Here is a 13820-nt window from a genome sequence, read left to right on the forward strand (position 1 = left end):
AATTTCCTACTTCCTTACTACTGAGTGGACAACAGCAAGCACTTAAACACGGAGCTCTAATAATCTCTCCAATGCATACAAGGAAAGGCCCAAGAGCAGAGCAATCAGAGCTGCCAGCTGCTAGTTAAAAGTCAGCATGAGTGCGTTTTAGCCGTCAAACGAGGTGCAGCATGCAACAGTGCAAACCAAAACTCGTGTCAGAAAACAACGGAGGCGGTTTCAAAGGCAGCAATATCTGCTGCCTGCAGCACCCGCTGGCTTTCCTCTCCCCTCCCGCCTCTTCCTGCGTGAGCAACACCAGGTCAAGGGAGAAGGTGTTGGCCCAGCGGTTACGGATGCTCCCCGTGCCCAGTCTGGAGCCTGTAATGATAAGCCGGCAGTGGGATGCTGCTGAGCACGGGGAGACTTGGAGACTGATTCATCCTCCATTAAATCACGAAGCAACCCCTTTTGCTAGAGACCCATGTCAGTGCTGGACACGGAGGAGGGACCTGGCGGTTCCTGGTTTGGCCCTGCCACCCCACTCCCGGCTCTGGGGACACAGGGACGTGTGGGGACATAAGGAGTCACAACCAGGCAGACCCAGGAGCACCCTTGAGCCTCTGCTATGCCCAGAAGGTAGTGTATCTCTTGTTATGTACCAAACCACCCCAGTTTTGCTCAGGGTTTCTCTCTTCTCCTCTCCTTTTTAAGAAAGTGACCTAAAATCTTTGAGGGTCCTGTGGTTTTTGTTGTAAAAACCAGCTCTGAAGGTAGCACCAGGTCTTCAAACCCAGGTCCTGCCCTCGCAGGCGGCCGCATCGCCTTGTGTCCTTGCAGTGTGCAGATGCCTTTTGGCTGCTGCCAGGGCGGCCTGTGCGCTGGGCTTCTCCCTTTGGCCGGCGAGTGCGAGGCCTCGCTGCTCCTGTTCTTTGGGCTCATTTTCAGCTTGTGTATGTAAACTATGTGGATATCCCAAGAAAAACATAGGACGAGGGAAAAAGAGGAATAAATTCAAAATGACAGGAACAAAGCTTTACCAGAAGAGTTGGGCTCATATTTCTTTTGATGACTTTTCAGTATGTGTACTATGTCTTTCATTGCAGCTACTGGGTTTTGGGGTTTTTTTTTTTTGGTGAAACACACCCACACACACACACAAAGGGCTATTTTTACTGTTCATGCTTTAAAGGTTTGGTTGTAAAGTATTGTTTTTGGAATGGAGACCAACAAAATGAAAAAGCCACTGTTTTATTGTTGTTGCAATAATTCAACTCAGCAGTCCCTTCCCAATTTCTGGCCGTTTCCCGCTATATGGGGATGGTCTGTTTGTCGAGGGTCGCTGTCTGTCGAGAAGGGCCAGTGCTGGGAATGTGTGAGTCCGTCAGGGAGACAGGCACAAAGTATTTTCTTTGGCTATGACAAGTACCGTGAGGAGCAGAGAAGCAGCTGTCTCTTGAGCAATCTTCCAAATGAAAGTAAGATGGAATGAAAACCTGTAGAGCAGGTGATGAGAGAGAGATCCTTTCTAGCTACCCGGGTGATGTGAGATGAGCAGGTTGGGGTTTTGTTTGTTTAGTTTAAATAAAGACAGCTTTGGTGGGACACGTGTAGACTCTCTCAGACACTGTGGTTTTGCAAAGAATTTGGCTTCTCTTGCCCATTAAGTCACTTAGGCTGCACGTTGTTTGGATGGAATTGAATCAGCTGGGTTGCAGTGGACAAAGTAGCCGTAATTAAATTAAAACCAGGAATAAAAAACTTTACATGCAAAATCGAGAACTTGAGAAAACAAGTTTGAGGACAAACGCCCTCTCAAAAGAAAAAGCTCAACTTCTGCATGTGCCCAGTTTCCTATCCTGATTTCATATCCATTTTCCTCCCGTTTTATCTCCAGCATGAGGAACAGCGTCTCCAAACAGTTAGTTGGAGCACATTGCAGAGTGCGTAGTCTCTGAACAGTAGCAGAGCTAAGAGCGCTTTTCTGGATGTTCGTGTTCCTCGGTGAGACTTTGTTATATACACGGATGCTTGGCCAGGCCTTACCCAATTACCTCTTTTTTTTTTTTCTTTTTCCACATGACTTACACTGTGTACTCCCTGTGTACTGCAAATAAGGCTTAGAGAAAGTCAAGGGAGTCACACATCTGGCTCACAGGGGCTATTCTGTTGCATTTCTGCTGATGGTAAATGAAAACAAAATGGGAGGTTGAGTAACACATCTTGTTTTGTATTTTTTTTACATGTGTTTGGGATGAGCTGAAGTTGGCATCCTAGCTTGTACACCAGAATAGTTTTCAGCGTGAGCTATGCTGGTGTAGACTGCTTTGAGACTTTTTAAGACTATTTCTACCTCTTCCATCTATCTGTCATCAGTCTCACCAGCATTAAAGTCTTGGCTGCCATACAGGAATCCAGACTTTGCAAGCTTGCAGATATTTTCTCAAATGCCTGTAATCAGGATTTATATGGGCACTTCATCCCGGCAAACTGGAAACTGTTAAATATTAAGGCAGCCTGGCGTGCTCCAAAAGCCTTTTTAATCCTAGCGGTCCCCGTTTGTGTAGGTTACCGGTCACAGTCTCTCTCTGCTCTGGTGCAAAAAGGGCCGTTCTGGGTTTTCTTTGTATCTTGTTGTGGAAGGGTTTTGCTTAATCAGTATCGTGATGAAGAACTTGACCTTGCTGGGGAATTGCAGAGGCAGTCTCTTGATGACTCCTTAGAGATCTTTTGGCAGGAAGTTTGTACAGTTTTCCTTATCTATTGCTTGAATCCTAATGAGTTAAACAGTCTTTTTTGGTTGTTTTTTCCCCTTTGTGCAGATGCAGTGGCAGAACGTGGAACATGTTGGTGACCAGAGTCCTTATGTCACCTCAGTGATTCTTCACATTAAACAGAACGTCCCCATCATCCGCGACAATCTGGCCTCCACAAGAAAGTATTTCACTCAGTTCTGTATAAAATTTGCGAAGTAAGTGACCAACGTGGCACAGAGTTTCTCGGGGTCTTTGGTTCTCACTCGTCGGTTTGTACGTGATTTGCCTTTAGTGTGCAGTGTCAGCGGTGCTCGGTCTCTGGGTGAAGACCCTCTCCGTCCAGGGAGGGGAGCACGGAGGGAGGTGGAGTAGGGCAGCAAACACCAGCAGCTGCTGGCAAGATTAAAAGCTACTTCAGTTTCTTGTCTCAAGTTTCCTGCTGAGGCAGATTTTCTCAGACATTTGTATTGATTAGTTCCTTTTCACGTGCCTAAACCATCCCATAAAATATTGTGATGATCACTGTCCACTGTTTGCCAAGTACAGAAGGTTTGGGGTTGGACATCAAAAAAGCATTTGAATATCTGAATGTAGACAGGACTCTTGCTATGGAAACCTACTTTCCTTCCAGTGATAAGAGGCTGTGGTGCTTCCAGGTACTGAGAAATTCGGTGCCTCGTTTGCCTCAAAATAACTTTTATAATAGCTATAGCACTATAAGGAGGGCATCTGTGATAAGTATATTCTACCTTCACAGTCTAAAAGCTACTTTTCTGTGCAAAAATAGTTCAGTAAGGGAGGGAAAATACACATTCAGATTTTGGGGGATATTACGAGTGTCTTCCTGGCAAGCCACTTAATGTTGGGCAGCATGAAAGAAGTGGAAGATGAGACAGAAATTCCCCTTGCCTCTGGATTCAGGGTTGAGGGTGAAGCTCTCCAGCATCTCTTAGACATCCAAACTTTGAAGCTATGTGTCTGAAACAAAAATTCAGTTCTTTGGGAAGATACTTTGAACTCTCCCCTGCTTGCCTGTGGCCAGCTGAGCTTTGCATGCCAATGCCCAAGAAAAACCCTCAGGAGGACTCTGCCAGTTGTAGCTGCTGCTTTTGGTGTTGCATGTGACTATGCTGGTAGACTTGGGAGCAGTACCATGCATATCATGTGTCACTCTAAAATACCTTAACGTTTCATTCATCTGTAATAAGCTAATCTTCCTGAAATAAACTGTATGGGCTGGCAGTTACCGTGTGGGTTTGCGACCGGAGCTTCAGCTCCTGCTTCAGCAGGGAAGGATGCAGCAGGCTCTCCTGAGAACCGTTAGCTTTCACAGCAGGGAGGTTGGCCTGAGAGTTTTGTTCCCCCTTTCTATCTCAGGGTACTCATTAGTTTGCATTAAGGAGCAGTTACTGATAAATCATATTATGACGTTGCCCGTAATCACTGTTTGAAATGTTGTCTCAGTGAAAATTTATTGCACTTAAGCCTTCTATGTGGTTACGCTTGAATTTTATATCACTAACGTGGTGATAAATAAAAAACCCCATTTACTCAGCTGTTCACAGCACGCTCGTAATACCTCGGCTTAGTTGCCTCCCTTTTAACTTTATTGCTAAGCACATACCAAGTAAACTCCGGATAACATACCCAGCTCTCACATTTGAGAAAAGTTCACATCTAAGCCGAGTGCCTTCATCACACATAGAAGAGCACAGAGACCTGCAAAACTACCGCTCCACTTCAAAACCTTTTTAATACAACTACAGCTCTGATCTACAGCACATTAAACTTAAGACACAGTCCTGAATTCCCTGCGCCGTGGATCAGGTGTAGAAGTGAAAATTTGGTTCCTGAAGGTTGTTTTTGCCGGATCGTATTTAGAGTCCTTCTGCACAACCTGGTTTTCAGAAGAACTAGCCCAGTGGTAAGGGTGGACTGACCTACTTAAAATGCTTACGACATTTTAAAGCGTACAAACATTTGTATTTTTGAAGCTCTGAATTCTTATGGAATATGCTGGCCTGCCCAATATAAATACCTGGCCTTTTGTGTGCTCCACAACGCTGAAAATCCTTTTAACAGGCATTGTGCTTCTCCGTATGTTAATGCTTGTATCTTTTTGAACTGCCAGCCACTTCTCAGCTCTAATGGATTGTATAAAGCGCTAGTGTTGAGTTACAGGACCACAGGGGAGAAGGCATCTAAAGTCACTAAATTTAAAACTGAGGGATCTGAGCCAAGTCTGGAAGAAGAAAAATGGCCGTCAGAAATTGCATCAATTCTCTAACCTAATTTGTCATTTTTGCTTTGTTTTGACCAATATGCAACCCTCACTCCCTTGAAGTAGTGAGAAGCAGCCGGCTTTCCAGGAGGCACTCGCAGGCAGGGTGAGGGGCTCTGTTCTCACTGCACCTCAGTCCTTATCCTTTGAAATCAAAAACCGCAGCGGTGAAGCTGTGGCTGCTACGCCAGGATGTGTTTGGGAAGTCTGTGACCTGACCTCAATGAGGAAGAGATTAGAACCGAGAGACAGGAAAAACAAACAGCTCTCCCCCTTGCCAGAAAAGCGCCTCATCCATCACGAAGAGCCAAGCACGGTGGGTAACTGCAGCAGGCGTCTTCCCAGTTGCTCTGGCCTTTGCATCGTGCTTTTACTGAGAGGAGTTAGGTGGAAGAAGATCGTGATGAGGAGGCTCCTGGAGGTCTCGAAGCCTGGGCGAGCCTGCAAGGGCTGGTCACTGCTTCAGAGGGTGGCGTAAAGCAAAACCTTTCTCAGCTGCAGTGACTCAGTGACACCAGGATGCTTTGTCCTGTAGTAGCTCATCTCCCGTCGGACAGACAGACTGTGGTTGCATCTCTGTCTGCCTTGCTTAGCAAGGCATTGTGTTTGATGCATCATCAGTGCAGGGGATTAGGAAAACACAGGCTTTGGCGAGCCACTCCCGTTGGATGGGAGCCTCTCAGATGCTGTGGTTTCTGTGCTTTAGGTTCCTAATCTGTCTTGCACTGCTTTAGTATTACACTGGGGACTCGTCTGCTTCTATGGAGGGTTTTCTGGATTCGGTTTTATAGCCGAAACTGTAAATGAATTCTGGCATCCAATCTAGCTCTGTGGATGTGCAGGGAGTAAAGGCATTTAGAGTACAAAACCGCGTACAGAGCATTACCATTGAATACGCACGTATTATTCGCATCAGGATTGCCTGCTGTATGCTAAGAGAGCCAAGCATTGAGTCCAGCCTAGGCAAGAGACTCAAGTGAATTTTTCAGTTAAGTGCAACTGCTCTTGATGGTCTCTGCTAGTCCAAAAAAAAAAAAAAAAAAAAGAAAAAAAAATGCCAGAGCAGCCCTTGAATCTTATGGTTTGTCTTGTCTGTCCTGCTGGAGTTGGGAAGCTGTTTCCAATAAGGCAGCGTGAAATAACAAGCATGTGGGGATGGAAGGTCGCTTTACCCTTCTGCGTTGATTGTGGGTGGCCATCCTAAGGGGCCTGGGAATTGTTTCATGCAAGGCAGAGTGCTGTCTATGGGAGACCATGTGGTTATATAGAAAAGAAGATTAAAAAAAAGAGGGGAGGGGGTCCTTTGGCCGCCGGTCTGCCACCCTGCAGAAAGGCAGGCTCGCCCTGTTTCTCATACACAACATGAGCTCCACGCCTGACCTTACAGAGGGAGGGAGAGCTGGACCTACATGCAAGATCAAAGGTACAATTAATCTCTTGCGCTCTTCCGCTTGTAGCAAGCTGCTGCATCCAGAGCTGCTACCGACTGATCATTTTATAGGATCACCTAAGCTCCAGCTGTGCTTGGCACTCTAATTGCCCTCTGAGAGTTAGTTATACACCTGAAAAATGGACTTCTAAAACAGAGAAGTTGCATCTCTGCTGTAATGCTTTCGTGCAAGACGAGACAGAGCTTGTTTTCCTGCTCTTATTTATATTTTGTTGCCAAGGTCGTTTCTCTGGTGGCCAAATTCAAAGCTGTTTGGGGCAGCCCAGTAGCTGGTTCTCAATAGTAGTTTGAAATTGTTCTCCTTGACGCCTCTCCAGGAAAAGATGATTCACTGAGAGAGGTCGTGGCTGTGTCTGAGGGAAGGGGAAGGGAAGGAGCCTTCGCTTGGAAAGACTCTTCCTTGAACCATTTCTTCTGATTTGCTCAGCAGCTTGGCATGCTCTGTGCCTGAGCTACGCTTTTGTCATTCTTCCATGAGAAAGGGCAAAAAATAAATGTCCTGGCTTGGAAAACAGGTGGCAGGGCAAACAAGATGCTGTCCATGCTCCTCGCTTTGTGGGAAGGGGAAACAAATAGCTTGACAGATGCAAGGGGAAAACCACGCTGAATTTAGATCATCACCATAAATGGCGCCTCATTCAAAAGGACAGAAAACAGACCGACTTATATGAACTTCGGACAGAGCCATTAAAATCTAAGACCTGCCACCAGGTCACAGACAAGGTCCTGGAAACGTCAGCTTTGCAGGCATTCAGCCAAAGAAGGCCGTGTGAGAGAAGCAGAGTACGTTAGAAACAAGGCAGCGAAAGGAAGACAAGAGTATGAGTGGTGTGGTCCTGACAGGCGGAGTTTGTGTTGCTCACGCTGGCCCCTCTCCTCGCGTTCAGCTCCTGAGTTTTCCTGGTGCTGCACCTTGGTAGAGTAGGTGGGGCAGGAGCTTGTCTTGCGGGTGCTCAGCCAGCGCTTCTGCCAGAAGGGAGCATCTGCTTCTCCACTGAAGAATGAAACTACCACAAAGCCTAAAATCAAGAAGCAAAAAGCTAAAACCAAAGCCAACGCTCTGGAGTACGTTGTCCAAGGTGGCGAATATTGGGCTTCCATCCCTGCCAAATTCTCCCCAGTTGAGTGTACGTACCTTAGTCATTTTTCTGAGTCTGAAGTCCACATTAGTAAAATAGGGTAATGGTGTTTTCCTTTTCACAAAACTTTTTTTTGTCTTGATTGTGTTGGCCAGAAGCTTTCTGGAAGAGTGCCTTTCTGTGTGAGTGTCCAGGGCCCAGCAGACCTCCAGCCTTGGCTGGACCTCAAGTTTAGTGTGTAATATGCATGTTATGGAATTACTTGTATGCAGTAAAATGTAGGTTCTGGATACAATCACGATACTTCCACTCTGTGAATAGCTATACTAATCCTGGCGTGTTGCTGTTTTTATTATGTATAATAGTTTATTTGCTTGTTCTTGACCTTGTACTGTAATACTTCATTTATAGTTTGTAGCAATTTATTTACATAGAGTATGTGTGCAACTTCTCAATTAACTTAGGGATCAGTATGGATTAAAGCAAAAGAATTGGACCTAGGGTTGGTTGGTTTGTTATTTAGCATACTTAATGTGGCTGGAGTCAGCTTGAGAACCAGGCACTTACAGTGTCTTTGTGGAAAGCCATCCTGGTTTGTTTTTGCATGCTTTGTTGCCATAGAAGACTGTTTGACTCCGAAGACTCACATGTAATTGTGTCATTTTCTCTCTCTTCTCTGCAGCTCCTTCATTCCCAAGTTCATTAACCATCTCTTCAAGTGCAAACCTATTAGCATGGTGGGTGCAGAACAGGTAAGAAAAAGTAATTGCATTGGCTGTAATATTTCATCACTTTGGGGCTCAAGGAGTCGAGGCAGTTTTTGTTGAAAAGGGGCGGAGAGCCGAGTTACGTGTCCTGAACTCTGGTGCAGCCGGGGCAACAGGAATACACTCTGGTACAGGGCAGAGTGGAAGCAGGTTTATAGCGATCCTGCCGCAGTTGAACCTGTCCTGGGAAGAGGGGTCCTAGGCATCTTCCCAAGCAGGGGGGCTCTCACTTTGTCAGTCAAAGTAACAGTAGTACAGGAACAACAAACTACTGACGCACCTCTCTAAGGTGTCATGATGAGATTGTCTTCAGTGTGCTCACACAAAGGAGGAGAACGTTGCTCGTGGCAGAAACTATTGCAAGAAGTTCCCGTGTTCTCAGAAAGACTTGTTTTTCTGTCCCATCCTTTCACAAAATAGGTCATCACTCAATCTCCCTCTGCTGCTACTGTGCCTCCTCCTGGGGTTAAACTCAAGCCTATTGCTTCTCTGCTCAGAAGAGCTGGGGCATGGTCGACCCGTAGCTGACCAACCAAAAACCCAGGTGTCCAGGCAGTTTCTCTGCTCGGGTAGTTTAAACACCAAGACTTTTTTTTTGCAGTTGTTGAACATAAAACACACACAGTGCTTGGTCTCACGTGACAGTGTGTATGCCAAGAGCAGGTTGGTTCCTACGCGTTCCCCACGTGGGCCCGGTGACGGCGGTGCTCAGCGCCGCGTGCCCGCGGTGGTGGCGTGCCAGCTCTCAAGCAAAGCGACACCAGATCCTCCCAGGGACTGTGTGCACTGTCCCCAGGTGCTGGCTCCTTCCTCTCTGAGGAAGTGAAGCCGTGGGAGCCCAGGGGCTCCTCCGCAGCCTGGTGGCAGTTTTGCTAGAGCCTGTGTCCTGGCTGAGTTCCAGTGAGTGCAAATAGATTTTTTTGCTTCCTCCAGTTTGCCTGCTAGCTATGGATGGCCGCTGTCTTCCTCTCCTCAGAGTCATGCCAGGAGGACGGGGTTGTGGAGGCGTAGTGCAGTGTTTTCTCTCTTCTGTCCCAAAAATTGCTAAACGGAGGCCCTGGCTTTGGTGGGAGTTTTGAATCTCGCTAGGTGAGAGATGCTGCAGTGCCTGAAGACAGGACAGTTTCTTTCCTGCATAAATGCCTTCCACGCCTCGCTTCCTCAGGCGTTGCAAACACACGTCGAAACACTGCTGCGTGGCAGGGAAGAGCTGTCTCCACCTCTGCGACTCAGTAACTGAGACCCAGGGAAGTGACGAGCCATCGTCTGGGGCTCAGGACTCCCCAGCTTTCTCCCAGGAACCTGCCTCCCTGTTGCGCTTTGAGACCTGTAGCTACTTACAGGGTGGTGAGACGTGATCTCAGGGAGGAAAGGACGTTGAATTATTGCCACTTCAATTAACGTACACATTTCTGTTGAAATGCTGCCCCTTGACAGGAGCCCCTGGGTGAGCGCAGGGTGTTTATTACCTTGAGGCCGTGGGTGCAGCTGCAGGGCTGTGACTCCCCCCATCTCCCACCCCTGCCTGTGGGCTGGGACCCCACTACTCTGCAAGGATGAGGTTTGGATGGGGCAGGCTATCAGCTGTCCCCTGCACATACAGCCGCTCCCCTGTGGACTGATGGGAAAAAAAAAAAAAAAGGCAGAATTGTCCCTAATGGGACTGCTGTGAACTTCACATCGGTGCCTTAAAAGCTGCTTGGGTTTTAGGCATCAAAGATGGGTTCTGAGCAGTGTGTGTCTGCAAAATGAAAAAGGAGCTTTACATCAAAACCTTCCTCTTTCTTAATGGAAAGCAAATGAGTGAAGCACGGTTCCTGCTCGTCTTATGCGATGAGCAATAACCTGAGAGTGATTAAATGAAGTCTTTTTTTAAATAAGCATCTAAAGCGATTAACCGGTTGCCAGCAGTGGGCTTGTGTCTAATGTTAAAAGGTTTTAATATTACTGTATTGGAATAACAGGCCCAATTTGGTTCTTTAAAGCAGACTGGGAAGGTTTTTATTAGCCTGATTCACAGTGAATATATCTCATTATAACCACGTTCCTGGGGTTAGATGTACGGAGGTCTTCAGAAGCTGGCCGCCTCTGTCTCTGCAGCACCTAGGTCCCGAGTTGCCTTAGCATCTTTTGAACACCCCTCTGGTCACCCACCGGCATCTTTCCCCACCGGTTTCTCTCCCCTGGTGCAAATGTTGCTGTAGAATATGCTTTCCCGGCCTTCCCGGTCCTAAACACAGCTTTTCTTGCTGTTTGCTAATAATCATGTTTGAAATCTGGACACTAGGGCGGTGTTTATGGAGGTGTTCAGCATGGGGAACAAGACCTATGGGGTTTCACTTTCTGTGGGTTTGTGTCTCTGACTTAACAACAGTTCTCCGTCTCCACAAGCTTTGGCAGTGAGTTAGCAGTGCCAGGGACCTGGAATGGATAACGGCGGGGAAATAGGGTGAGGCGACAGAGCCTGCGAGCGCTGCGTCTGTGGGAAAGGCTGCAGAGTGCACAAAACTCCCGTTAGACATGAGAGAGTTTACATGGGAAAGATGTGAATTCCCCAACCGTGGAAAAACCTTCCGTCTATGGGATCCCTTGTAGACACGCAGGAATCCAGCTATGACAGCCTGAGCCGACATCAGGCTCCAGCAGCTCCGGGGTACACAGAGCTGCTCGTTTGTGCTGTGGTTTCCTGACTTCTCGGGACAAGATTGATGGCATCGGTTCATCTCATGCAAACCATGAAACAGGCAGCACACAGCAATGATACGCTGCTGCAGATAACAGGGTCCAGATTTGAACTGGCGTGACCCACCGCCCCTCCTCCTCGTCTCAGTCCTTTGTATTTGAACTGAATTCCCACATGTGCTGAAAGCTGTACCATAAATGTTCATATTGTTTGCGGTGACTGCTGGGGGGGGGGGTTCTGCAGTGCCCGTAACGTCGTTTGTTGCTCCAGAACGAGCTTCCACCTGCTCCTGAGAGCCCTTTTGCAGGAAATGCACCGGGTGTGCCAACAGCCCAGCGGGTTTTCACACTCGCTGCTGTATAAATAAATTGTGCTCCTCTTCATCTAGTTTGATTTCAGGTTTCTGTCCTTCACTGGTCTCGTCTCACCTCTTTAAACATACCTCGTGCAATCAGAAGAGTGTGGTATTTGGGGTAATTTTGCTCTAAGAAACCCTAACCCACAGCATTTTGTCATCAGACAGTGCTTGTCTGCCTTTGCTGAATTTCATGGCTGCTGCTTGCTGCTTATTTAGCCGCTGGTCTAGTAAAAACCAGCATCCAGGCTGCGAGTTTCAGGGTGCCACTGAGCACAGGATATTGAGCAGTTCTCAATGTAGCTGTATTGTGTTGCAGTTTTCTTTTTAAAGGAAAAAAAAGAATCGAGTGGTTGAGTAAATGCAGAAAACCTGACGCAATGGGTGGTTGGGTGCGGGAGGAAGCATGGTGTTAATTCATTTGACCTCGGTATCTAAATAATGATACAGCTACAGGTAATCGAGACTGTTTCACTTTATACTGTCGAGGGGAAGAGGACTGGAAATCCATGCCTTATGTGCCAGATGTTGAGCTGCCGTAAGTCATTTCAAGTCAGCAGAGCGGTGCTCTGTTAAAACCAACGAACGGTGCTGATACGTAGCCACGGGTGATCGTGTCTCCTTGCACTGTCATTACATGGGTCAATCCCTCCTGTTCCTGCAGTCTAATTACCAGGACTTTTTCCAACGTGGGAAGCGTTAAAACTTTTAAGCATGTTGGACTATAGCAGCTAATGGAGCTTGGTAAAAGGGACCTGAATAACAGGGTGCGATTAACTATTGCAGCTGCTGCTGGACACTCACTCTCTGAAGATGGTTCTCCTGGATCTGCCCTCCATTGGGTCCCAAGTGGTGAGGAAGGCTCCTGCCAGCTACACAAAGATAGTGGTGAAAGGCATGACTCGGGCTGAAATGATCCTGAAGGTAACTCAAGACTTTTGATAACCTGCCAGCCAGACTGCTGGACTGGGAATCGGAGCGAGCGAATTCCAGGGGGCCCTTCCTTTGAACGCGGCGATCTGCAATTGCACATGAACGTATGCAAGCTTGTCCGGGTATGCTGCCAGCTGTTCTACAGAACTGGCTTATTTGCCTTGGTTTTGCCCCCATGCTCTTTTAACGTCGCATTTGAGTTTTCATCCTCATTTTTCAAGGTAACCGAGGGCTCAAGTTCTGCTTACTAGGAGAGTTGGGGCACCAGATTCCCTCAGGAGCTTGTGAAAATCAGAGCTAGCATCCGTAAGTGTCTGCCGCAGGGCAAACCCTCCAGTTCAGGTTACTCCAGGCCTTTGTGCAGACTCCATCACGCAGGGGAGCCAAGCCATGCTTGAGTCACCTGTTTACTGTCTAGTGTAACAGCCAGTGCAAACATGTCTGGCTTACTGTATTCACCAGAGTCCTTTTTCATTTTCCAGACCTGGTGCCTGGAAAATGACCCAAAAGCAGTGTGTTGTCTTCATAAAAAGTAACAAGCAAAGCAATCTCCCCTTCCCCCCTGTTGCTGGAGTAAGAAGTTAGGTTTGATCCCAGGAAAAGCCGTGGGAGCTGTGCAGTTGTACCCTCCTGGGCGATGGGATTGTCCCCTGCTCACCAGCAACGCTGTGAAGATGTTCCTGTGAGTGAATTAGTGGGACCTGGGGTCAGGCAGGACAGGCAGCTGCCAGCCAGAGCCTCCTGTAAACCGCAGCCAAGGCGAGGAAGGGGTGCGGAGTCCAGGCTCTCTCCGTGCTTGCCTGCTGCTCAGCGTGACTTTGCTCCCACGCCCGGAGTAATGTCACGGCTGAGTTTGCGTTCTGAATTCAGAAATTAGTTCTGCAATTCCATGCTTTTGGAGTAAGGTGACTGAGACGTTAGTAGATATGTTAAAGCAAGTCTAAATTTTCTTAGAAATTACCTGGAGAAAAATGCCCTGGTACTGCTAACAGAGGAGCAGGGAAGATTGGTGCCTGTTGCATACAGAAACGGGTCTTTCCTTGGAGCTTATATGTGAATCAGGAAAGTAATGGAGTTAATTTGTCTACCCTTAACATCACATTGGCTTCATCGGGATTGGGACGAAAGCAGTATAGGAAGTGCCTCGGGCAGGGAGCGCAGGCTGCAGAGCGGTGCCGGTCCGTAGGGTGCAGACTAGCAGCGTGACTGCTTTTTCAGACATCCCGTGCTTGCCCTGCTGCCGCATAAAGCACTTCTGGCCCCAAGTGAGGGCTCAGTGTCAGTGTAACTAGTAATTAAACAGCGATACGCTTATGGCATTCAGTGCCCCGCAGAGCTGTTTTACAAAATAACGCCCGTGTAATCAGTGGGTGATGGGGCTGAATGGTTGGCTGGGGCAGGTTTGTTAATCGTAGTGACTGAACAGATCACCCGGAGCCTAGGTAACCCACACGCAGCGTTTGGGGCTGGTGTCAGCACCCATCTCTTCGGTTCGGGAGAGAAAAAAAGGCTCTTGGAAGTGCCTGCTCCCACTGGA

At 47.7% G+C, this 13820-nt stretch overlaps 1 protein-coding gene across 3 annotated transcripts in view; it reads left to right on the plus strand.

The window, feature by feature from the left end:
* The window catches only part of VPS53 (VPS53 subunit of GARP complex), a 73770-nt gene that overhangs the window by 54780 nt on the left and 5170 nt on the right, over positions 1–13820 (plus strand). For 2 of the 3 annotated variants that reach the window (XM_076354630.1, XM_076354628.1), the window contains exons 18-20: positions 2802–2950; positions 8228–8297; positions 12137–12274. In XM_076354630.1, the coding sequence (XP_076210745.1) occupies positions 2802–2950; positions 8228–8297; positions 12137–12274 (357 nt within the window). Of the gene's footprint in view, positions 1–2801; positions 2951–8227; positions 8298–10703; positions 11676–12136; positions 12275–13820 lie in introns of those variants that run through there. The other variant, XM_076354629.1, reaches the window with a different exon arrangement.

The sequence above is a fragment of the Aptenodytes patagonicus genome, chromosome 17 (genome assembly GCF_965638725.1).
Source record: "Aptenodytes patagonicus chromosome 17, bAptPat1.pri.cur, whole genome shotgun sequence".
Lineage (NCBI taxonomy): Eukaryota > Metazoa > Chordata > Aves > Sphenisciformes > Spheniscidae > Aptenodytes > Aptenodytes patagonicus.